Below are 27,104 nucleotides of genomic sequence, written 5' to 3' on the forward strand. Positions count from 1 at the left end.
ACATTCTCTCCTCGTGCCAGATCTAAGGTTCCATTTGTGCACAGTTTGCAACAGTAAAGTCATAGGAAGACTTGTCATCAAATTCAGTACCAAAGTTTGGATCTTAAGCAGTTATGACAACAGAAGGATTCAATTTCCAGTGTAATTTTGAGATATGTGGGATCAGAAGGGAATTTAGAATTCACTACCTGATCTGTACAATAACTTCATACAACACCACAGCCACATGCAATTCTTTCCATATTTTTCCTGCTGATTCTGATATATGTGGGCACACCAGAAGTGTTTTAAAGATCTACCCCCCTTCAGCCAGCTTTACACCTTTTCTAGAAGGAGACACTTGAGGAGGCTCATCATTATTGAGGGCTGGAGCACTGTGCCACTGACATGGTGTTTTAGTTGGGTCCTACTGGCTGTGCAATTTTCTCTGGTCAAGGGGCTGGCAGGTGATGACCCCATTACACAGCATACTTTTTTGGGAAGGAAACATTTATTCTCCCAAAAGCACAAAAAGAGCAGGATGCATAAAGGAGTTATTTACCAGATAGAGGGAAGTGAGAATTTCTATTTTATCCCAAGGCAGAGGAAGAAAATGAAAGGAGCTGCCTTCCTCAAGCACATTTCTAGGCTGAGGAACCAGGCAGGAGATCAGACCTACCACACTGGAATACTGGACTTCCACAAAACATCAGGATTTCTCTTTGCAGTGCTCCACAATGGCAGTCAAACTGCTTAATGACATCAGCTGTACAAATCCCACTCCTATTTTTCATACAGTAAGGTATCAGTCTCTTCTGTGCCAGAATTAGCACATTTCCAAACCTTCCCTCAGCAGTTTGGCCTGTTTATGGCAAGAACAGACCACTGTTGCTCAGTGTGCGATAACAGATTGTGCAGAGTATTCAAGACAACGCATTAACAAATAGCTTCTATAATAAAAGCCCTTTTCAGAGCTTTTTTAATCTTTGTCTCTGCTAATACAAAAGAAAAACTTAACAGCATGGTTTCAAGGCATGACTTGACCATCTCAATGATTCATTTATTTTCTTTCCTACAAAGTTAGATCTTTAACCTGATCAGTGAGGTAAATGATTGCTGCATTTAGCACAAATTCCCTAGATTAATTCATTGCTCCCATTCTAATTAACTTAATGTTTGTGTGCATTGAATTGCATTCTCACCTGCCTGTGTAGTCCCATAAATGAGTCTTCTTTGATTGCACTGGGGTTTTTTTATTCAAACCCATAAGCAAGTCTGGAAATCCTTCTTCCATAGTATTTTTGTTCAGTTTAAAGGTTAACATATAGCCTGGTTGTTGAGTTTTTTGTTCGCCAAAGAAACTAATCACTGTCCATAATAAGTTAAACTTCCTATAGCATTTTACATTCACATATATAAATGAAAACAGAAATCACAAATAAATATCACATCTATAAAGCATAATTAAGAAATATCAAATAATAACAGAATTCTGGATTAGATTACATCAGCCTTATGAAATTTTCTTGTGCTTGAAGGTAGTAGAATATTAAAAATCTCAACTCTGGTAGACATAATGGTCTAAAGTCTTTCCAGGGCTCCAAAGTGATCCCTGACACCCACTTAGTTGGTGGTGATGATGACCTGGTTTTCAGAGGTGCTGACTACATTCAGCTTCTATTGACTTTAGCCACTGTTGTGAGTGTTCAGCACTTCTAAAATATCAGATTTCTGAAAACTAGGTCTGCCTTTTTTTTTTTTTTAATACCTTCCTGGATGTGAATAATTCAATTTTAAACTCATTACTGTTTCATGAATATACAAGCCACTGCTGGCCTTCCCAAAGCTTTGCTTTCCATAGGTATGCATATAATAATAAGGAATTCTAGATTTGAATGATGATTATTAGAAGAAATAATATTCTAGAAATATTATTTTTTAAATATTATTAAACTCTTCCTGGGAAAATTAATCAGCTGCAATACAAACCACTAAAATCAAAGGTATTTTTATCATCAGTCTCAATAAAAGTACATCCAGCTCTCTCAGAATTGATCCAAATACAACCAAGTCAATAAAAATCAACTGACTTTCCATTAGACATTAAGCTCAAGACATGTAAAGTATTCAAAAGAGAATAACAAATGCATTTTCCATAAAATATTGCAGTTCTTTCTCTGGTACACTCACACACAGAATTCTGATCCTCACTTGAGTTTTTCTCCTTCTGTTCACTTGAGGGAAGGTCATTATCCTTGCATAAGTTAAAACTATCTATATTTTATGTATCTGTACAATAAAGTCTAACAGAGTCAGCTATTAAAAGCCTGGTGTAGCAGAGGTGCTGCATATGTATAACTAAGAGACAGAGGGAGAGGAGTAGGAAATAATACTCATTTTACATTTGCTGAAAATTTAAAACCAATTCAAATAAAAAATGCCATTTCCACAATATATATTTTAATATATGTAGTATGTAAATATTTTGGACAAAGAGCATGAACTGAATTTACTCATGATCCAAAACTCTATTTTCTATAAGACATATAATCTTTCCTCTCCCATGACTGTTCACCTCAGTCATTAATTATAACTCTGAAGGCCTCACGAACACATCTTGGAAGTCTAAGGACAATATTGATTAATCCATCATGCCAGTAATGCTACATCATCACAGTATTTCAGGTTAATTGTGTTGTGCCTTGCATATATTGATACCATCTGTTTTAACCATACCATACTGTTTCAGGTAATGTGTTAGCACATCTTTTGAAGTAGTTTTCCACGCTACTGGAAATCACAATATTAATCTTACTGGTTAGCATTTCCCCTAAAATATTGTTTCCTAGTGACATGAAATGGAATGAAACAAAAAAAAAATCTACTAAAATTTACCCCAAGTTTTATTTCTTTTTATTTTGATATGTTTTCTATATCCTAAGTATAGACAGACTGTCACTGTTCTCTTACTGGAATCACAGGGCATTTCCCCTCCGCTTTCCCCCGGAGAGGGTTAGGACAACATTCAAAACATTGCCACATCTGCCTTATGCCTTATTTTAGACCTCTGAATGTTTCCTGTCAGAATGACCATCACCACTTCACATAATTCTGTACCTGTCTTCACATGTCTGTACCTGTAAATGAGACTAATTAGTACATTCTCACCCTGCTTGAAGTTAGGAGAAGTGACCAGTTCAGCTTAAGTAACTCATGTGCCCTAGGCTGGGTGTCTTCTCTGGAATGCCAAAGCTTTATACTTTTGAATGCTCTGCTGGCCTTATGCTCCATACAAAGTTCTTGTTCTCAACTTCAAAACCAGCTATCACCATAAAAACAGCTGCTTTGTGCTCTGCAAATACTTTGATTTTCAAACAAATGACACAGACAAAGACACAGAAACTGATGATTCTTTCCATCAGGCATAAAAAATGTAACATTTTGTTGTAAAGTCTTTCATTTTAACAATGAAAGATGAAAATGTGGTATAATTTACATATTTTTTATAATAGCTGAAGTCTGTTCATGGAAGTATGTCCTTCTTCTCAAACAGAGAAAATAGTCCTTGTGCAACACAGGAGAATTACAGTTCCCTGTGCTACCAGCATTGACAGAAAGAGCAATTTAACAGGATTTAGCCCTTTGAGGTGATATCTTTGTCTAACTGCACTTTGTTCCTCACCACAGAAAAGCTAAAAATTTGAGGTAGCACAGGACAGTGCCTGTGGAAGTCAATGACATTCGTATATTTGTACACTTCGCTTTCTAATGACGTGGGTTAACAGGGTGGGAAGAGAAGAACAGTGGAGGTAGGAACAGGAATCACTGGCAGAATTAGCTAAGGACACTAGAAGTCAGACAAAACGTTAAGGAAAGGAGTGCACATGTTGATTAATTGAATACTGCATGAAAAGCTGCTGCCTTTTTCCATGTGACATGGAGATGGATGCCGACCATGTCGTGAAAAGAAGAAAGAAAGGAAGCTTGCAGTAATTATCAGAGCTTTCTGTCCTTCATTTATCCATCAACAGGAGAGGCAGTGGCAGTAGACTTTTAGGTACGATATCTATCTCCTCTTGAACTAGATCGCCCAGCAGAGACAGCACAGGACACCACTTCCATATGAGAAGTGATTGAAATGAAAGTTAATTGCTGTAGCTCTGGATGACTAAAACATTTTAAAATCCCTTGCCTGAAGTACTGTGTAGCATATGTATCATACACCCAAACAGTCCTTGATATTTATTCTGCTACAGTACAGGTGGAGTTTTATAAAAATCTATTTTGGAATTTAAAATATTTGCACTGGAACTGTTAAGCGTCTGGTAGCAATGCAAACTACGCGTTTTTAAAAATGTTTCTCATAACAATGGTTATTTAGAGAGGTTAAATGATTACTTTAACCAAGTATGTTCCTAACCTAACACCAAAGCTGTGATTCAGATGATCAAGTAGCAATTTTTAAAATCAGAATTTCTTCCAAGCTTGATTCCATTATTAGGTTTACATTGTCTTTAAGTAAACAGAATAATAAGGAGGGCAAGCACACACTGAAGTACCATAATCTAACTTGTAATTTCTTCTTCCATTTCTAGAATGAAAAAGGTTAAGAGCAAGCTACCTCAAAGCTCTCAAGCACCCTCCCCAACATGCTAGTGAGGGCTATAATCTAAATTTTTTTAAAGCAATAGTTCCAGTACAACTCTTTTTGCCACCACAAGCAGGTAAGTTATCCATGCACAGTGCATCTCAAGGTACATAGGAACTGTTTGCTCATGCATATTCATGGCACAAACAGGTGAGTGGGTACATGCAAAAGAACATGCAGAATTAAACACTTCCCTCCTTCTAGTTTTATCTCCTTCCATTATCCATAGCATGTTTCTGGCTGTTCAGTAGATAAGACACTCCTAGTGGCATCTCAACATTGATGAAGAAGGAAGTTTGGAATGACAAACCCTTCCTACTGTTTTTATTACAGCTGGTTTAACACAGTAGCTGCCAATAAGGAAACATTTACATCCAATCAACTATTTTTCAAATATAACACATATGTAGACTACCCTGTTTCTATGTTCTCTTCATTTTTATGATATTGTGATATCTCACAATATCTTTCTGAACTAAAATGGATGCCAAGTAAAATTCTCAGAAGTATCTGCCACTCAACTGACTTTAATGAGATATATGGTCTTTGGTGTCACAAGTGCTTTTGAAAATACTGCCTTTCAACTTTGCTTTGAATACTATCCTTATTTGAATTAGATTCCAGGAAATTATATCTCAGTAGTTTTCCATGCTTTATCTACCACTGACAACCCTTACAGAAATCCTTGCCCAATGTCTTAGGATTTCAGGTCAATCCCTCAGTGTCTCCACTCTAGGGACAGACTACACTGAAGCTGCTCTCAGAAGGTCAAACCTCATTCCAGTGAAATTTCACACCATTACCATTTTGCTCTAAAGCAGAGCAGACTTCAGGGAGATTCCCAAAGTCCCTTGCAAAGGCAGCAGGGGGAGGCCAATATCACCTCACAGAGCAGGATGATAAAAGGCTTTGCTGCTTCACAGAAATTTCAAAAGAACCACAAAGTATGATTTATCATTTTCCCCATCCCTATTAAGCTGGTAGTGTTTCTGACCATAGAAAACTCTCAATTATTCTTTTATTTTACCATCATTTGCTACAGCATGGGTAGAAGAAAGTTATTTGAGAAAAAAAAAAAATTGAAAACCATGAACATTTATGAGTAAGCAATAATTTTTGATCTCAAACTCATCATTAATGAATATAATGTTTGCTTTAAAATATAAATATGGCTAGATGGAAGAACAAACAAATATTATAGTTTTGATAGACTTCAAGTACAGTAAAATTGCAAGGAAAACATTCCTTTGTATGCTAATGAACAAGAAAAAACTGTAAGAAGAAAGTAACTCTGTTCACCACAGAGGGTGGATTTGCTCTGAGATGGCAAATAAAGAGGTAAATTATAACAAGGCACCTGGTGTTTGCAAAGCAAATATTTAAATTCTATCTAGTAACACAATACTTGCCTTGAAATATAGGCTCTCAGTTTTTCTGGCACCTGGGAGAAGTTGCTTTGTTCACATTTTTAAACTAAGATTTCACAATACCAGACATCTATTTTGTCCATGTGATTCAATGTAAGATAAGCGTACAGACAACCTCTGAATATTATTTAAGGTTTTCTTCCTTTGTTTATTTACTCAAGCCAGTAATTAAATTTAAAAAAATCACCTTTGTACACAATGTAAGAAAGCCTTTGCAGAAAAAAAGGAGTCTGGGAAGATTGAACACCATAATCCCATCTAATTTTGGAAATGATCACTGCTGAATGTTTTCTGAGGGTAAAAGTGTAATTGGTTATAGATCAATAAGTAATTTCATTCAAAAGGAACTCAACTGTTCCTGAAAGTAGAGTCATTCTCAAATAAAAATCAAACTAACACATTAACAAAGTTCAGACTAATCTAAACAACAAAATTTTATACTGCTCTAGTTATGTTTTTCTCAATTGATCATTTATTTATGACGCCATAAAACTCCATATGTTTTCAATTTTGGTTGCTAGTTCCCTGCTTTAAGGCAGCTGGAATTACTTTTTAAGACTTCCTAGCCTGACAGTCTTTCTTTCTGCTTAAGATTTACCACCACAAAAGAATGGTGAAATCAGAGGACAAATTCTAATATTAAAAATAAGCACAGTCAGCTGTGATACATTGCAACTCCACCATTACATTCCAGATTAAACCCCCAGGATAAACATACCTTCCTCTGACACTGCTAAATTCTGTTCCATGTAATTACACTGCAATAAACTGCTCTATCTGTACAAGTATCCTAGTATGATTTTTTAATTGAAAAGCCATGAAAAGTAGCACTGTAGCAAATGAAACACATTTTAGGTATGTCTGAGACCCTGTACAACATCATCTGCAATAAACCAGTATCATTTAGTTCACTACTGACCCCAAAAGGTTCATTAACTGCAATAATTACGTTCAGACAAAATAAATTTAAACCCCACAAAGGCAAGAACAGCCAAGAAAAGAAGAAATCTCGCACCTTTGGTGCTGATACTTACGATATGCAGCTCTAAATAATCTCCAAGGCCAGTAGAACTGTCCACTCGCACCAGCACAGCCTCTTTCTGCACAGTGCTAAAGCCTATCGCCAGTCTGTCCGCGCGAGTGCTCGGCCGGTCGTTGGGAGGCCACGTGTAAGTGATTTGTCCACCACCTTTGCTAAAGATATACGTTGTCCCCGCTGTCAAAAAACAAAAGAAATTAATACAATCAGCCCCCTTGCACCGGTGCAAGCCATGTTGAAATCATATGCCCTACAAAAATCAGGTTCTCACAAAGTAAACAGATTCATAGGCTGTATTTCAATGCAAAGAGGTCTTTATCTCTAAAAATTATGCAGCAAGTGAGATATTAGTGGCTTTTATATTGTGCAATCAGCACTGAATATAACTTAATTGCAAAGGAAATGACTAGAAATACTATAGCTCTGATTCATAAATGCATATCTGTTTGGAAGAGTTCTTAAGCTTATGCTCGATGAACATATTTCTGTGATATGTAGAACAAGGATGAGTTAAACCAAATGCTTTCCTCAACTGGACCCATGTGGAGAATTCAAGGCATTCCACTTGCCTCATGGCTGACAAAAAAATGCAGCTACTTATTTACACAATGATACATCATGATACATGATGCTGGCCAGCAGAGCAAGATGCTAACAAATGCATTCAGATAAGACTTTTACAGATCTGAGGTTTATCCTCTTGTGACAGATGGGGATAACAAGTGGAAACATACTTGTCATGTCAGGACAAAGAGATTAGTCTACCATCTGAGTAAGCAATGGCTTATTTGCATAATGCTCAATGTACATCTTTTAAAAGTGGAAATCTTTACACATTATATCCAGGGTGCACTTACAAAATCTATAATCTGTTTGAAACAAGTGTTGTAATCCAAAACCACTTAGCACTCAGGTGCTTAACTTCATCACCAGCATATTTCCTCAGAACTAAAATAGCAGCATATCCGGACATTTTCCATTTAAAGCTTGTATCTGAACAACAGCAACAGCGCAGAGCAGGAAAATTGTGCATGCATTTGATCTTTCATTGGAAAAGTCACTACAAGCTGTCTACTTCTTTTCCATGATGATAGGTCAAATCTTAGGGAGATAGGTTAATGCACTGTAAATACAGAAGTCTAGTTTTACTGTCTGTCCTAAACTGTCTCAAACTGTGTCTACTCTCAATTTTATTGCATTTTATCTATTTTTATTACATTTAATTACATTTATTAAATGGCTAATGCTAGGACAAGTGGGCATATTTTTAAACTAAAAGAGAAAAGATTTATATTAGATAGCAAGAAAGCATTCTTTATTCAGAGGGTAGTGAGGCACTGGAACAGGTTGTCAAGAGAAGTTGTGGAGATCCCATCCCTAGAAGGCAAGGTTCAGGGGGCCTTGAGAAACTTGATCTAGTGGATAACATCCTTGCCCATGGCAGGGGGGTGGAACTAGGTAATTTTTAATACCCCTTCCAAGCCAAATCATTCCATAATTCTATGAAAAGCATTTGAGTTTATTTCACCCAATGCTCTCACTCCATACTTTTCAAGTCCATGTAAGGAGACAGTGCATCACAACATAATTGACATTTTCTTTCCTTCTTTCAAGGTCAAACAAAAAGGTTGTTAGCATATAAAGGGGTCTAAAATCCCTTGAACATGCCAACTTTTAAAGCCAAAGTCAAGAAGAACTGTAGTTACACTTGTTCAACTCCCAGATGTCCTAAAATCTTTACTGCTGCGCAAGACTGCTTTGTGGCAGTCACAATGCAAAAAGGACACTCAATCTTTTTGAAAAAATCCCATATATTTATTTCTAACATCACTTTTTCTTTATAGACTTGCATGCCTATTAATTAGGGTTTTTTTCCAGTGCCATCAATCTGTAATAATTTATGCACTGTGCATACCACTAAAAGCACTGTAAATCTAATTTTATATTAATGCATTTGTGGGATAGTTTCACTGTGCTTCAAATGGATCTGCTGGTTTTTCTCTTGATACCAAAATAACAACCAGTATGTGTTTCAGGAGAGTTTGTCAACTTCTTCAGCAAAGAAAAAGACAACAGCAGGTCTGCTATTTAAGATTTCACTTACACTTTAAGTGAAATCAGGTTTTATCTTTATTATAGAGAGTTTTGCAAGAGTAGTGAAGATTGGTGCTGTGCCAGGGATTGGTAATGGACATGAGCAAAAGGTATCTGGTTTAGGAATGTGTGTGACAAAACCCTCCTCCTTTTGCTCTCCCACCCTTGCTTTCCTCCTAGGCAGTGGTCTGAAATATACAATAATCTGCTGTGTGCCATTAATTTCCAGTTACAATACAGCCTGAAACAAAGACACATTAGACAGGTAATGTCACTGCTGATGGCCCCCAAGTTCTCCTCTTTGCTGCTACTGTTAACTTCAAATCTCCAACTGATGCGTTGGGACCTCCATGGAGTTTATGTCACTGTGGTGTCTGGAGTGAAAGGATTTGTTCTGTGTTGATGAAAAACTGAGGGCTTGATCCAAAGCTCATTAAAATCAGTGACAGCCTTTCTGTTGACTTCATAAAACATTGTGTCAGGTCATGAATGAGGTTCTTATAAGTAACAAAAGTGAGAAGGTTAAGAAAAAACAGCTCCTTACACCTCAATGTCACAGATGGAGCTGTTAGAATCGTCCCTAAGATTTAAGTGGCAGTGCATAATTCTCCTTTTCTTGGTTGTAACAGATGTGTTTATCCAATATAGAAGACAAAGAAAAAGCCTGCCAAGCATGGTGGAGTCTTACTGAATACAATAACCCAGAAGTAAGTCTTCAGATCTGAACAAGGAGAGGCTCTGCTGTTCTTATTCAGAGTGAATCTTTGCTGCATTTTTTTTGTTAAATACTGCCCTTCAAATCAACCAGGGAAGAGCAATTCATTCCATACTGCTGCCACATTGAAGGCAAGGTCAATGTCAGTGGAGCTGGATAAATCTAGCTGTAAATCTTAAACTACATAGAATAAACATCAGAGTTAAAAAAGTATCTGTTATCCACGAGAACATGTGGCTTATGGGTTTTTATGAGAACGCTTTCCCTCCTTTATAACTGCCCATTTTGTAGCTCTTCGAAGTAACTGTGTGTCTGGTAAAAGACTAATTAATCCATGCTGATGAATACAGATCTGCCTCTGTCTGAGCTGCACGGGGAGTCACGTTCTTTGAATTTCCTGTATTAATTATGAAAAAAATGGGTCAGAAGCCATTTGAGAATAGATCCTCTGGTGTTTATATTTCAAGAAAGACAAATATAATAATGTAAAATTTATTACTCTGGGATTGATCTCAGCTTATAGCCCGACCTCCCATTAACTATTAAAAGCTAGAAACTGAGCAGTTGTTGGAAACAACTCTCCTTACTATCAGCTTTGGATATGGTAAGAAACAACAGAGGAAGCCTAATTCACTTGCTTCATAAAGGCTTTTATGCTCTCTCACAAACCTCATAATGTCTCTGCCACCCTTTCAGAACACTGTCACGAAACCCCAGCCATTCCCTTAGCTTGTGGCACTGTGTTGTTTGGGGTTTATCATCTGCAGAGAATTGGAAGCAGCAGAATTGTAATGTCAAGAATAGCAATGCCATCAGCACAGTACTTGTAAGCAGGCAACTTTGTAACATGCCAGTTATATCTCTCAGCCACAGAATTTACTGCATAATTCTTTATGCTTCCATGCATCCACACAATGTTTAGGAAAAATGTCCGCACAGCTCTTTGAAATTCTTACCCATGAAAGCATGGTTCCCATTGTAACAAAACGCCAGTGGTCAAGATTCAGTAATGTTTTTTAATGGCCTGGGTCTCTGAAGTCCTACTTGTTTGCAAAATTCATCTTTATGAAATAGTGCATTCATTTCAGCACAGTCTGGCAGCAACTCAAGGACATCTGCTTACCTCTACAGTATTAAGCAGATAAATATTTTGTTTATAACCCATTCTCTGTATTTATTATTGTTTATGACTGCAAAATTTTTCAATATTTATTGCTCTGAAGTCACATTTGATGTAGCTTAATAGTTTGCTCAAATCAACAGCTTTCTGCCCTCCTCATGTTCATTCCAATTTTGAATTTAAGGTATGTTTCACTGAAGGGTAATGTACATAGTTCCCTTTATCCCATATAATGTAAGTAGTATAAAGTTTATTTTCAACATTCACATCAGGTTTCGGGTTCTGATGAAGTGAGTGCAATGGTTTGATTGAGCTCTGGACCCTCACGAACTATGATTCCATCACACTCTGTGACTGAAAAACTGAAGGTTGAAGACTGTAAAGTTCAGTAATGAGAACTATTAGCTGCACTTTCATTAACAGAAAAGTATTTTTTAACTATTATTAAAAAATATGAAGGGTAAGGACTGCTAGTAACAAGAAATTACCCAATAACGTAATTTTCTTCTTTCTGTATCTTATCAGTACTTCATTCTGGGCTACAATGAGGACCTCTTATTCCCATCTGTGAGTAATTACTTGCATTTATAAACCTGATGAATCCAGTGAGACTATTTGTGCAGGCTACTATTAACTACCAAGAATGAAGATTTTACAATATGAAAGCTTATACATATAAACACACACACACGACTGTCCAAACATCCATATGAAGGCATTAATTATATTTGCTATGTTCAGAAGAGCATATAAATCTCAATTAATACTCATTTTTACATACTCCTCTATGTATTTTCAGTATGAACTTTCTGAAGTTCAGAAAAATACACAAAAATTCTGTACATATATTTGTACGGATTTTCTAAAGTAAGTAAAGAAAGGAATGCTTCAAGCCAGAAATATGATATGCCAGGGGGAGAGATGGAGAGGAGGGGTTTTCAAAATAATCCACTTGGAGGATTAAAATACAACCCTTCTGTATTACTTCTTCCTAGACTTTGACATGGTATTAATTATTTACACAGAAGAGAGAATATATACCACAAGCTTGAGGTGAGGAGGGTATGGCCATTAGGGTTAACCATGGGAAGGAAATGCAAAGAGCTGCTGGAAGAAGTATTTCAAACTAAAGACCAGATTCAACTGAATGCTTCCTGAATTCCTGAAGACATTCTGATGCACTCCCACAGATCTGGGCAGGAGCCTGAATATGGATTTTAACTGCTCTCCTGCAAGAGCAACATCAGGCCATTTAATAGCAGAAGAGGTCTATTGCATGGGGAAAGAGAAAATGTTCAAAGAGATTATTGCCTGTAGTTCTCCAAAGAGCTTGAGCCATGAGGGTAGGAATGGATATCTTTTTTTCTGGCCAGATTCTCTTAGATTGGTGGATAGTAGGGATTAGGAGAATATTTATGGCATTCCTTTGACCAAGCTTGGGAAACCTTGATAAAGATTCAAAGTTTTCCAGGAAAGTGGTTGCTACTCCAAACAATTTCTATTTAGGTCCTTGTACCCATCTGACTGCATGCCCGAACTAGGACTGCTACAAAGTCTTAACATTTGTCACCTGTAAGGTCACAAACTGCACAGCACAACTCCTTAGTAATCCCATTATTTCATTCATTGGTGTACCCTTCTTCCAGAGTAACTGTAAGAAAACTCACTGACCAAAACAGCATTGACAAAGATAATTGCTGGGTTTTGTTATTAATATTGTCATTAATGATATCATTTCTCTTCAGGTAAGGCTGCTGAGGAAATTAAAGCAGAAAATATCTATTGGCCTCCTGTCAGTCTTTTATGGAACCCACATATCACTGTGCTACAGCTGAGCTCTAAAATTCCATTTTTCTGTAAGAGAGGCTGAAGCTACATCATTTCAACACCTCAACAAATGCAATCAGCTGGGGCAGTAATTTCAAATGAACCAACAAAACAGTATCTACTACTACTAATTCAAGCACAACTTTATATTCCATTAATGTTCCATTAGAACTCCTCTTCCCAAAGCACTAAGGTGACCCTGATTTGCTTTATCAGAGCCTACAGGACTTTTCATCACCCTGCATATAAACTAATGCTGTGCATGGTTTATTATACTCAGTTATGCCTAAGAGCTGTCTCCAGGTAAAGGTCTGTGATAACAGAACCAACACAACCCCAAGTCACATTGAGCATCCTGCCCTTTCCAAAGGCATTTGTGGAAGATTCAGGGTACTAACACAGAAACAAAGGTTTTTTTCCTCAGACCAGAAAAAAACCTTAAGAAAACCACTCCTTTCTCTACTTCTCCTTTCTTCCAGTCTATGGCATTGTTATTTGGACAGCTGTTTATGTTTTACCTTCCATGCAATAATAAAGCAGGTGAAAAAATATTCCATTCCTGTTCCAAAAGTTTTTGCTATTTGAATTCCCCAGTTGCTATCAAGCTCTGTTGATAAATAGGATCAGTAAGTGACAAACAACTAAAATTTTTGAGTAACAATGGCTCAACAAACATGTGTATCTATAAAGAACAACCCTGACACAGCTCAGCATCAGTATTCCAAATCAGCGTCATAAGTCACACAGTTATAATAAAAGTTTCAAAGAATTTAAGGAATTCTTCAACTAGAGTGATTTTAATATTTTAAATCAAGTAGCATCTTACACCTTGAATGACCCTATTGATTTAGATTAGATCACTTATCTGGAGTAAAATGATACTCAGTTTGAGTAGGGACATTGAACTAAGAGCCTCCAATTGTGTTTAAAATGAATATAATTTTGAGAAGGACCTTAGCTAAGCAAGAGCTAGCTGAAAGGACTCCTAAGAGAATAGAAATTAAGAATTCAATCTGTTGATGAACCAGTCTGTTCATCTGAATTATTACCAAAACATGAGTTGATTAACTGAATGTCAATGGACTTGATAGTATTGTGGCACTGATTCTATAAAATTATTTTTATTAGCTTTGAAATATGCACAGGAAAAAAGTTCTGTGGTTTGTTGAGCTCATAAATACGTTCACTTACACAAAAAATTTACTATTTATTTTATGAAAGGATAGTCTAACACAAATCTGACACAGAGGGATAAAAGAAAACTATTGTTCTTGTCCAGATTCTCTCAGTTTAAAAATTTTATAGGCTGCCTATTACCTATCACTTTTCCAGTATGAATGCTGTTTAAAATAAATTTGAAGCATTTCTGCATGAAATGTAAGGTAAGTAATTCCCTATTAGGGCCTTGGACCTTTATGCCATGTAGATGGACAGAAAATTACATATTTTAGAAATCAAAGCCTGTTTTAAATGTCATATTGCACTCAGTATGAAACATTTTAATCCATTATAACTCTATTAAAGGTAACAAGGATTACAACATGTCTGATTCTTAAAGCTTGCCAAAAAGTCGGATGGAAATTAAAAGTCAAGCGTCTATAAATAAGGGAAAGTTTTATTCCTCCTACAACCTTGTCAACTTATAGTTAAATTTCTTGAATGCTGCCTGCAAAAGTGGAAATTGTGATGTTGAGAAACACATATGAGAAAGCAATGAAATGAAAAGTATCTCCCAACAGATAAAAGGTAAAGGCATTGTTAAGGAAACTTCCCTGTCTGACCATCCAGGAGCCACTCTGGAGTCACCCTCACAGCACTTGAGTTGGCACTGGAGACCCTTTCCAGCTACACCCTCATCCTCACACTAGCACACCAAATCTCCTTACCAGCCCCTCAATGGGCTTCCCATAGCAGAATCCCAGACCTTCAGAGCCTTAAAATAGTTTAGTCATGGTGCAGTAGCAAAACAGTAGCATAACAGAATAACAAAATAATAGCTCAAGCTGGTGCCTTCAAGGAGGGATCCTTAGCTTTTATAGCCTCACAGTCCAAGCGTGCCAAATTCTGTGTGGCTGGCTACTGCTGTTCCTGAGTGTGTGGCCCCCTGGCTGGGCCACAGGTCCAGGTCCCAAATGGGCTCAGGGTTGGGTTCCTGGCCCTCATAGCCCTGCAGCTACACACTGAGCTACCTGCACTAAATGTACTCCTCAACACCACTGTCAGATTGAAATCACTAAAGTCAAGTACTCTCAAAAGACAATAGGACTATTCCAGTCTCCAGGCTCCAAACATCAAGCATTGTCAAGGCCTAAACTTCAATTTAACCACAGCTGCAACCAGTTCCATTAAAATAAATTAACTGCACATGCACTGATTTGCTTCTTATGGTTTATTAGTTGTTCCAAATCCAAAGTGAACACAGTGAAGGGGCTGTTTAGTTGAAGGGATTTGTAACAGGATGCAGGAACTAGGACATTAGCTCAAATACTATGCAGGTTGATAGACACCAAATGTTGTCACCATCTGCTGATGCCCTATGTGAAATCATTCAGTGGTTCTAGTCCAGGGACTGGCAAAAGTTAAAAATTCCCTAAGCCAAGTAACTGGAGCTGTTAGAGTTCCCAAGCTTGCTGACTCAGCTAGGAAACCAGTAAGTTGAAGACAGAAACTAGGACCTGAGCATCTCTCACAAAAGCAGCTCTGCACAGATGTGTATATAGGCCAAAAACCCATAAAAGAAAAAAACAAAATTAAATTTTTCTCTGTATAGGTCCATCAAAAGGCAATGTTCTCGTCAGAGAAATAATAATTACTTGTAAGTCATTATTTCATGCTAAACACTAATGCCTGAAGTCATGTTTTTATTCAAGCACCTACAGCAGTATGCTGATTCTCAGAAATGTTGTTGCATTTCTGGCAACCTTTAAAAATAACCTTCCTCTTCTTTAAATGGGGACCCAAACATTTGAAATAGTTGGCCTGAAGTCATTTAATAGTGTTAGAATGGATAGGAGCTTGGCTGCAAGTGCCTAGCATGCTTCTAGGCTAAAGTTTTTATTTCTTATTGGCTTTCTTACTAATACAATACTCCTGCTATCCAGTCTTGCATTAACTTAGTTATTTTTAAGTGACGTTTATATTATGTTCCTTGCTAAATTGTGCATCTCATAATTTAATCTTGAAAAATCCTTAGAGAGCTTTCAAAAGTAGCCCAAACTTCTCTTGGAAGAAAGGTATAGCATGCTGAAAATGAAAGCACTGCTAACTGCAAGCCTGCTGAAGTCACTGAAAAATGATCCACACCCAAGGATGTCAGATGCTGGACTGAGATAGGACATTTCTATTGCTTGCAGCAGAAAGATGGTACTGGCAACAACACAAATGACAGGGTTTGCTGAGAGGGAGCCTCTGCTTAGAACAGATAATTGTATTATGAGCAATGTGCAATGAAGTTTAATTTTCTTCTTTGCAAAGGTAGTGAAGAGCAGTAACAAGTTCTGTGGCATACATGTTCTCCTACTAATTATGCAACTACTAATATTTAGCAGACAAAAATATTCTTCTGGCAGCATTTCTGCATGTTTTTGAGTGGACAGATATGGACTATAGCTGAAGAAAAATAGAAAGAGCAGTTTCTTAGGGGTGTTACATCCTGAAATGCAGAAATAGCAACCATTCTTCTTGTAACAAAAATGAAATCAAATGAAATGCAAGAAATCTTTGGAAAAACACCAATCCTCCCCAAAGCACATGAATCCACCCCTGAAGCAGCTGTTCAGAGGCATCTCAGAAGGAGACCTGGCACAGGGAAGGACTGATGAGCAAGTTCCATAGTGATTAAAGCCATGTGGCATTGTACCATGTCCCTAATTCCAAGCATGAACAAAACTTCAGGAGATTTCATTTTATATATAAACCAAGTTTTAAAGCCAAAGCTAGTCTTCAGCATTACTTGCATTCAAACCTCCAAAAAGTATCAGGTAAAAGAGGGACACGATACAAAGGTGTCTGCTTGGTCGACTCAAAGAAACCTGAAAATAAGAACTAGCCAGCAGCTACAAATTATACTTTATTTGGAGAGTTTCTGAAGTCATTATCCCAAGGACTGACTTTGGAACATCAGTGTTTACTTACATTGTCAACCCTGTGCATGAAACAAACAGTGTTTAATAGGGGTACACAGACACAGCTGTATTTGTACTTGAATCTTTAAGGTTATTAGACCATTATAATAAGAGCTAACAGAGGCCAGGCAGGTTGGGCCAATTCACTTCCTTCCCACTTCTTTCTGTTCTACTACATAATAGATTTTCAATTGCAGCCTGGCACAGAAACACTGCATGCTTTGTCATTATGATAATTGCTGTCATTCTTCTTTGCAAAGTCCTTATGGTGTTGTTTGTAAGCAACAATTCTCTGCCAGATTCAGAGGATAAAGAGCTGCAGTGAAAAATATGCATCTTAATGCTTTTCACTGGGTTACATAGTTAAGTAATCAGAGAGCGAGCGTGGTTTAACCACCGGATTCCACAACAACGTTTGGAGAGAACTTGACAAAAGAGTTTTGGGTTCCAAATTGTTCAATCATCTCTCCAGTGACTAATTCATCTTGCCTCTGACGCTCCATACACCAGTACTATCAGCTGTAAATTAATTCACTCATGTATGCAAGAAAGGTGAGCAGTTAATCACCCTATGAACACTAACCCAGCCTAATTAGTGCAGTGATTTTGTGTAGGCCACTCACTTCTAGGGGCCTGGCTGGAAGAAATTGTGATTGCCTTTAATATCCTGAAGTGAAGATCAGTATTCAATACTTTGGAAAGCCTTACCTTAATACAGTACTTTATACTAACATACAAAAAGGTGTCAAGAATCCTTAAAACCGTAGTGATACCAATGCATGTGGAAAATAATTCTGCGGAGAAATGTGCTCAGGGATAACCCATTTTTCAATGAGCAATCTTCTAAATTTGCTCAAAAAAACCCAACCCAAAGTAAAACAGAAGATTTCCCAAGAAAAGAAGGAAAAAACAATATTTCAAATACACTAAACACCAGTCCTGCAGAATGAACTGGAGCACACCAACTTGGAAGTTTTGAGGACTACTGCACTACAGTATTTTCTTATAGCATTTCTGTAACATGAAACATATTTCTAGGTATGTTTCTACATCTCATACAAATGTTGATTCCATTGAAGACATGTAAATATTAAGAGAGGAACTGAATGCCATTTGACTTGAAATTTGTTAAGTTAAATTTTAAAAGTAATAAGAAGGCTCTTGGCCTATTCAAGTAAAGAACATCAATCAGAAATTAGGAATCTTGATTTAAATCCAGAAGGTTTTGTTCATATCCTGTTTAGTTCTCAAAGGACACTACCTACTCACACGCTGGAGTTTCAGTAAGGAGGCTATTCAATGAGAGGCTGGCTTTGTGATGATATTGTCAGCATTTGTAATAACAATGCAACCTAAACACTGTAAATAAACAACAGAGTAGTATTTTTGGAATACCCCGCTGTTCTAAAATGCATTGTGAATATTAACATATTTCAGTAAATTAGTTTGCGCTCATTATCATAAGCAATTACTTACTATTTAGATGCTGCTGATATTAAATTGGCAAGCAATTTGCAATAACTAATACATAGCATAAAAAACTTTTCAAAATTCTAACAGTATGAAGAGACAAGTGTTTCTAGTAACACAGTCCCTTACATACAGATGTCTGTCTCTCTCTAAAAATTCTGTCTCTCTTCCTATCAGTTATCTTTTTTCAGCAGCAAGTGGATAACTAACTACCTGAGGCTCTGTGACAAACTCTTTATGAACTTCGTTTTGATTCTGTGCAGTAAATCATAAATACCTCAGGCCAAATGCAACAGTAACATCTCATTCACACCAGAAAAAGAAAGTGTTTTCATGCTCTTTTTTGAAAATAATACTTTAGAAAATATATCAATGTTCAGTTCTTAGCTCTTAAAGATATTACTTTTGTGATACAACACTGTCAGATGTTGAGGGTAAATTAACACCTTTGTCCTCAAGACACAGCCAGGAACAGAACAAGGCATGGAGAGCCTGTCCTGCTTTTAGCAGTAATGACAACATAAGCCTATTTCTCTTCAGTCCAAGGAAGCAGTAATCCCAAAGGAAATAACCTCTAAACTAAAAACCCAAGTTAGGAAAGAACCAGGACTACTTTTCTGAAGGACATAGAGAATGTGACAGACATTCCCAGCCCAATGTTCTGTTTAGCCACAGAAAATGTGCAGATCAGGTAGCATGAGCTAAACATAACCCAAAGAGCTTTGTGGGGAGTCTAAAACAAAGGGAACAGTTTGCTTGGTTCCTTAGCTTGCATCTTGGCCCTAAGTTTCAAATGAGAAGCACTGCATGTCTTTTGGCTCCCATAACACTGCTGCTCATGTTGGTCCACTTGCAGAGATCATGCCAGAGCACAACCAAGGATGGGCACAAATGAGAGGTTGTGGAATAGCTATGCTATGGTGCACTTTGTGCCAAAGTCTGGTTTACAAGGTGGTGATCAGTCAAAGGTTGAACTCAGCCATCTGAGAGGTCTTTTCCAACCTCAATGATTCTGTGAATAGGTTATCCCTGCCCCTGAGTCAGCCTGCACAGCCAAGGAGCAAAGATCCAGCAGCCAACAGTGCTATCAGCCCTCAAGGACCTTAAAGATGTCCCTACAGACACAGGATGGGCAGGCTGATCCTTGTGCTCCTGGTGAGCTGAAAGACCTCAGTATGCCCAAGTGGGATTTCCACCCCCTGTTTCAGAAATACACTAGCTAATCCTGATCTGTGAAACCACACCTCAGATGAGTGTATGAGACTGCAAACTACTTGTATGGATATTGTGTCTGTTTATGCAAAATTGCCTTTAATACAACTGTGAACCTTAATGGGGACCTTGGGAATCCAGTATAACATAAACAAACCACAGAAGTTTAAGCAATTCCCAGAATACATTTCTAAAAGTATAACTTGTGATCTCAGGTCTCAATCTTTCTGTAACCAATTACTATGACCATCTTGTCTTGCAAAATACACAAGACTGTAATAGAAACACTAATGCACCCTTAACTCCAGGAGCTCAATGGTCCCTGTCTGCTCTGCTCAACTTTGTACTCTGCTGTTATAGATTATTAGGTTGAAAATATCTTTACTAAAAATAGGCATAACTTTTAAAAATAATTTAGTCAGTTATTAAATATAATTTATCTTATTCAAAGCCAGAGCACTTTTAGCACATTTCTTATCACTACCTTTAAAAAATACATTTCTAAATTATTACCATTTTAAAATCAAATCTTCCAATTAACTTTGGGAAGTAAAACCACAGACTTTTGCAGCTAAAAATGATATGTACCTTGGTCTCTGAAACAAAGCAATGAAGTCCTCATCTGATTAGCAAACCCAATGTTTTGTACTTATTGACCTTGAAAAAAAAGTTAGCAACTGTTTGTAATGAGAGTAGGACTTCAGTCTCTTCATGTTTCCCCTTTCATCAGTTCTCCATTCCCTTCTTCTTCTAATCCTAATCTGCAACAGTTCTAACAAATTGTTTGGTTTCTAACAGTGTTGTAGCCATTGCGAGCAGCTCTCAGACCCACAGGCCATATCTCCAAATTATTCTCCCTCTTCTGCTTGGGAAAAAAAACACCTTACAGCTGATGTTCAATATCAGTGTCCTCAAGCTACTAACTCCTTTTAGGCTGAAAGGGAAAGAATGGAAGCACCAAATTACATTTTGATAAATAAAAGATGATGCATAACAGCATACAAGGAAAAACAATTTTTTTCACAAATCCCAAAAGAGCTATTTCTACATTTTCTGGAGAAATCAGACTCATCTACATTCAGGATCTTGGCTGTACGCGACATTTAGACACAGGATTGTTAAACCAGAGCTATATTGAAAAATGCAGAAATGTTTCTTTAGATAGCAATTTCTTTTCATTCCAATTAAACCTCTTTAATGTTTGTAGACACAAACATGGCTTTTTCATACCTGTATTATACAGAATCTCAGCAGTGATGAAAAATGTCATGTTTTATGAACCAGGTTCCTCCTTAAAGCCTCATAATCTAATAATATCAAAAACTAAGGGAATCTGAACTTTTATTAAGAGTAGATTGCTAGATTTAGCAGCTGAAATAAGATTTTGTATATGTGACTGCAAAAATTCCCAAAAGCCACCTTAAAAAATAAGGAGCAATGCCTAATTTGCAAATTCAAATAACAAGGCATTTTTATGTTCCATAGCAGCTTTTCATCCTCTCTCAAACTTATACTTGCATGTGAGCACTTGCCTGCACAGATCAGGTGTGGGTTTAAGGGAAAGCTGAAGGTAGACACATGCCACAAATAAAGGAAAGAGACAGAAAAAGTTTTGGATTAGAATTACACTGGGTCCCTCCAACATTAACAACAGAATGAATCTGACACTTTCAACAGAGTCACAAGAGGGCACAACCAAGGGAAAAAATGTTATGAAGTAATTAATGTTACCCTGTGAGCCTCTTCATGTTCACGCAAACAAACATTTTTAAAAGATGTTGAACCTGAAGAACAAGTCTTGCTCTGATTGTTGTGCTGGTGGCTGCAGAAGTCTGCTGTTGTTAGGTCAATCTGATAAACTTGACATAATTGTAAAGCACAGCCAAATCACATGCAAATCCTCTGAATGCATGTTAAACAAGCCTGGATCCCTCAAATACCAGATACTGTTATCCCTCTTCCCTAGGTCAGCAGTAGTGTCCAAGAGGCTTAGTGGTACACTGCTTCAGGAAGCTGATGCAACTCAAATGATGCCTCTTCCTCCTCTGGAATAGCCAGGATGGCCCTTTCTGAGTGCTGTGGGCTTAAACTGTCAGTGCACTCTCCTCCTGGCACCTGTGTCAGGAAACACTTAAATATTTTGTGGATGTTTCATCTGCTCAAGGGATTAAACTCATGTATAAGACAAAGCTGATAAAAAAAAGCATGAAAGTCATAAAACTATAGATAAACAGAATCCATGAGGCTCTCCAGTAATGCAAACATAACTGATAGTCAGCTTCTACAAAACCTACCTAATTAGAGCTGTTATCAAAATGAAGGTCATGTTAAATAGAACTAAGCACACCCTGTACTTGCACTGATATTAATGTTAATATTCAAAGTAATTTCTGTTTTAAAAGAGATGATTACTTAGTACCATTATCAGTCTCAGCCTCAAGACTATGCTGCCACTAATATGCAGAGACCTCAGCTTCATAAAAAGGTATATTATCTCAAGTGCTGAATCAGTATGAACACCATGTCTCAGACAAAATACAGATTCTGCACAGGAAAAAACCCATTCTGTTTGAGTAACACACTGTGCCCCTTAGTCTTCCCTTCAGTTGACGTGGTGACCTGGATCCTTCATCAATAACTCAATTTATTAGTTCTGGACAGCATATAGTAAACTGCTTTCTGTAGCAATTTGCACTGATGGAGGAGAACTATTGAGGAACTTTCCCCTCCTAAATAAAGACACTTTAGCTGTCACATCCTGTATAACAATCAATGTTTACCCTTGCTTCTTTCAGCTGTTTTCCAAGTTGGCAGCCTTAAGAAAGCATTTTCAAAAGAAGTCAAACTGGTATGTTTTCCTCATGCTCTTCTATGCAAGGTTTTATAAGGGAATAAAGTGCCATTTCATCTGAGAAGATACTCTCAACTATTATATTATGGGATTTTCTGCCTCAATGTGTTTCATTTATTTACTTGCACTCAAGGCAGATAGTAAAAAAGAGGAAGCAGCCTGACCTTTGGACGTCTGTCAAAAAGCCCAGCTCTGCAACTACACCAACCAGTGTGACCTTCTTCTCTGTCTCCAGCAGCCAACAATCACACACAAGGAAGCAGAAAAAAAGCAGCCAGGAAAACTGGACTCGGTCAGGTAACACAGCCTATTCTCAAAGCACTCGTAGATGAGCATTTTGTGAACCCTCTCAGAGCATCTGGGACCTACCAGCTGAATTCCAGAACTGCTCCCTGTGATACCTTGCCAGCTGCCAGTTTTGCCAGAAGAGATTTATTCACGTTTCTGTGGCTCTGTCTCTGTCACCCCACACTGGATATTGCATATCATCTGTTTTTCTGAGGGCACCATAAACACCTTATTATTTACTGCTCCATGATCCATATCCAATTTTCACAGCTGCGCATGTACAGAGCTGGCAGGAAGGCTTTTGAGTGTATGGCTCCATGCACAGAGACCTGAGAGTCTCCAGTCTTTACCCAATACACCAACACCACTAGAAACCAGGATAACTTCTTCCCAGCAGCACATTCCGTGCAGAAAATGGGCTGCATTACAGGCCAGAGTTTAGATTTCCAAAGTCAAGATCACCAAAAGCATATATTGCAGCAGTGCTGAGAAGTAAAACACAAAGTGGATCTAGGCGAAGAGGAAACCTATCATGACCGCTGTTAATTCTCAATAGTTCTACACTCCAAACAAAAAATAGCTTATGCCAGTCGTTCTCTTAGAAATAGAAACAGCCACTGTATTTTCTGACTCCTTTCTATACTGCATCAAAAGTGGCTTGGTTTTATTAGGAGAAATATACCGTGCAATGTCCTATGCCATGCAATATGCTCCACGACTCAGAGGGCATGTGGTTGATTTTATTGATTCAGCTTTCACACTGCTGTAACCCCATTATTGCCAGCAGAACAAGTGGAAACTGCAAGCAGATTCTAGATTGATAGACTCTGATATTTCTAATTTTCTAAAGTATACAGCCAGCTTTATTTCTTTTCCTTGCCTTTTTTCTTTTATTATTATTTTTTTTTATTTTCCTTTCTAATAAACCCACTGCTGTGGGACACCTACTCAATGGTACTCTAGTAAAAAAGGGACAGAATTCATTCCATTAGAGGCATTTATTGGTATTATTAGGATTTTACAACATGATAGCATAATCTATCCTTTGCCTGAAGTAAACACTCTTAAAGGAAAGTCCACAGGGAGAGTAAAACTGAAGCATTTTTTAAAGTGGTGAATACTAATCAGATATATAGCTGGAGGATAAAATAATGTTATAACAGGAAGACACAGCAAGTAGACCACACGACAAGCATGATACCAAGGAATCAAAATATGACTGTAGCACGTACTTTGGAGCAATAAGGGGAAAAGAAATCAAGGACAAACTGGCAGGAGGAAAATATGACTGTCAGCATTAGGAGTTAGAGGAGAAAAGCAGCACAGAAATGTAAAGATTTGAATGCTTGTGCTGAAATCAACACAGTGGGAAAGTCAAGCCAAAGATTTCCCAGCTCGTGTCTCCAGGCTCTGTTACAGCTCGGGAAGAGACTAGCAGGGTTTCAAGCTACCACCCACATTGTGGTGATTGGAGAATACCTGCATTCTTATGGATCTTGTTGGAGATTCTTATGGATGTGTTGCAGGACACCTAGACTGCTAATCACCATACCTCTGCTATTCAAACAGGTCCAACTGTTCCTGTAATCTTCCAGCTCTTTATTCTGGTTTTTTTCTATGTTTGTGCTGGTCTTGATGCTATCGGATCCTTGTCTACAGAAACGTTAACTACACTTGTTTACACTAAGTAAAAATACTTGGTAATAATGCAGCCAGTCATTTACTGAGCTCAAAAGCAGAACTGTAGCATAAAGTGCACAATAACGCTGCCTATTTAGATTATCTGAGATAATAGTCTCATAAATTGTGACTATGGTTAAAGTGATCAACACTGACTCTTTCTTAATAGGCCTATTACAAGGTCAGCAAGAGAGGATAAGGAAAAAAATAGTTTCTGTAGCCTCTACTTGTTTAGAAGTCAGGTTTTCCATTTGGTACTAAAAAAAAAAAAAAAAAAAAAAAAAAAAAAAAAAAAAAAAAAAAGCGCCATACTCTACACATGCAAGAGTGGTGTCTGGAATATTAGCAAATACCATTTAAGAAATCTTCTCATTTCTGCATCTTTTCATTTTATTAAGTTAATGTGACAAAATGAATGCATTCAAAGCAGAAGTATTGATCCCAGAACTGTTTCTTTTTTCACAAACGCCAAAGTAAATTGGAATAACTCACCTGAAGACAACTCAAGAGAAAAAAAAACAACACAGTGTAATAAGAAGAGATTCTCTCCAGAGCTGTAAAACTGGAAGCACCACTTGGAAGAGGTGGTATATTCAGTGCTACCTCCCGGGGTAGACACAAACACAACAGGATGAAGCTGCCCTCTTGGAGGAAAGGTGTGTAAACACGTCTCCAAGAGTTGTATTTCTCTTTGTTGTTTTAGCTCTTTCCTAAAGAGTTAACTGGCAATGGAAAGAATTCCTCCTTGGGATACCTGACTGCCTATGGCTAGCTTAAACACAATGCCTTAAGTTTAGATGCTTGTTCCAGACGATTCACACTTCCTCAGTAAATCCCAGAACGATTTACGCTGGTTAAAAGCAGGCGAGAGCACTGCCAACATGTTCAGCTGCATGGGGAGGGGCTGATTTTGCCTGCTAACACAGGTGGGAGAGGAGGAGCAGTTCAGATGACAATAGGCACCAAAGGAAAAATTCCCAAATTGTTGATGAAAAAAATTATAGCGGAACGTCTTGTAATAAATGCTTATTTAGGCTTTGTTAACTGATCAACAGATGGAGACAGGCACTAAGAACAGAGAGGCTGTGAAAAGAGACACACAAAAGATTTCCTTTACACCAGCCTTGAATTTGTACAGTGTGAAGCTTACCATTATTTTTGTAACTTTGAAACTTTAACTAAGAATTAGTTCTTTCAAAGTAGTTTGTAAAATTCTGTAGCTGTAATTGATTTGCAAGCATTTTCCTTTCAGTTCATACACAGGTAATAGACAGCACAGGGAGCATGCTGCTAATCAATCTCATCCTCAAGCCACATCATTCTTGGATTTGTATCAACCCAATTTTACCCAAGCTAAATCACTGCTTCAACAAAAAAAGCCAGAAGACGAATATTTGACGAGGAGTATATGAGACTTCCTCCAAGACCTGGGGGAAGTCCAGAATTAATAACCAGTAGGACACAATAAGAGATAGAGAAAAAAACAGAAACAAACAAACAAACAAAACCCACCACAACAACCACAAACAAAAAACCAAACAACAAACAAACAAACAAAACAAAAAAAACTTTCTGGTAAACAAACAGAAAACAACACAACAAAAATGTCTTTTGGTAGTAAAAGTGAATTATCATATTTGCCCAACTTCAAAGAAGGTAGAATGTCTCTAGATACACATTTGCATTGAGCACAGCCCTATTAAAATTGATGACAATTATTATTTAAGGAAAACAACCTCTGTGTTTCCTAAAGGGGAGAATGCCACATGATGAGATGTGCATCAGAAAACAGAAGACATCACCTAACTCTAGGCATCAAAGTCAAGTGATCTGTGTAGGTGCATAGACAGTCCAAAAAACAAATTTCACTCTCCAGTGAAATTATCTCCAGAAGATTATTCAGAGAATCTGTAATTTTGAATATGCCCAGGAAATACAGGAGAGGACTCCGAAGCCCTGAATTAGATCTATAAATCAGAGCTCCAAAGTTAAGACTGTGGGTATTGTCAAGATATTCATAGGCTCAGTTCCATGTTCCTAGAGGGAAAAGTGTAACCTTCATGGAAAAACACAGGTGCTCTACTTTCATGATATGTCTTATCCCTACTAGATCAGGGGATTATAAATTTCACCTAGTGCATTAGGAATTAAATGCCCACCTGCATGCTAAGAAGGAGTAATAAAGTCAGAATTTTTTTTTTTTTTTTTTTTTTTTGTTAATGAATAGGGATGAAACATTTGCAGCAGCGGCAGTTAGCATCCAGTTTAAGTACATCACTGAACTGTCTTGCTCTTTGCAGTTGAAAAAGAGATAGAACAGGGGTGATGATAGTGGTGATGAATGACTGCAGATGAGTAGGTACATTAAGCCTACATACACTGTGCATCCTGAGCTGCTGCTGCTGTTTGCATTTACTAGAAACAGAAAAAAAAATCAGGAGAAGAGGGTCTGGGAGAAACAAAAAATGGGGAAAGTGCAGTGTGAGAGAATGTGTATTACACCACAAACAGAATCAAAAAGAAATCCAGCACTGCCTGAGAACACGGCAGGAAGGGAGGATCTGAAGGCATTCCTTTTTCACAGGATGTGAAGCAAAGTTAATTACTGTGAGTTTCAATAGTAGAAAGAA

General features: G+C 37.5%; 1 protein-coding gene across 3 annotated transcripts in view; it reads right to left on the reverse strand.

Moving 5' to 3' along the window:
* The window catches only part of NRXN1 (neurexin 1), a 460,909-nt gene that overhangs the window by 203,949 nt on the left and 229,856 nt on the right, over positions 1 to 27,104 (reverse strand). For all 3 annotated transcript variants that reach the window (XM_063391213.1, XM_063391212.1, XM_063391211.1), the window contains one exon: positions 7,089 to 7,270. In XM_063391213.1, the coding sequence (XP_063247283.1) occupies positions 7,089 to 7,270 (182 nt within the window). The remainder of the gene's footprint in view (positions 1 to 7,088; positions 7,271 to 27,104) is intronic.

Source organism: Prinia subflava, chromosome 2 (genome assembly GCF_021018805.1).
Source record: "Prinia subflava isolate CZ2003 ecotype Zambia chromosome 2, Cam_Psub_1.2, whole genome shotgun sequence".
Taxonomy (NCBI): Eukaryota; Metazoa; Chordata; class Aves; order Passeriformes; family Cisticolidae; genus Prinia; species Prinia subflava.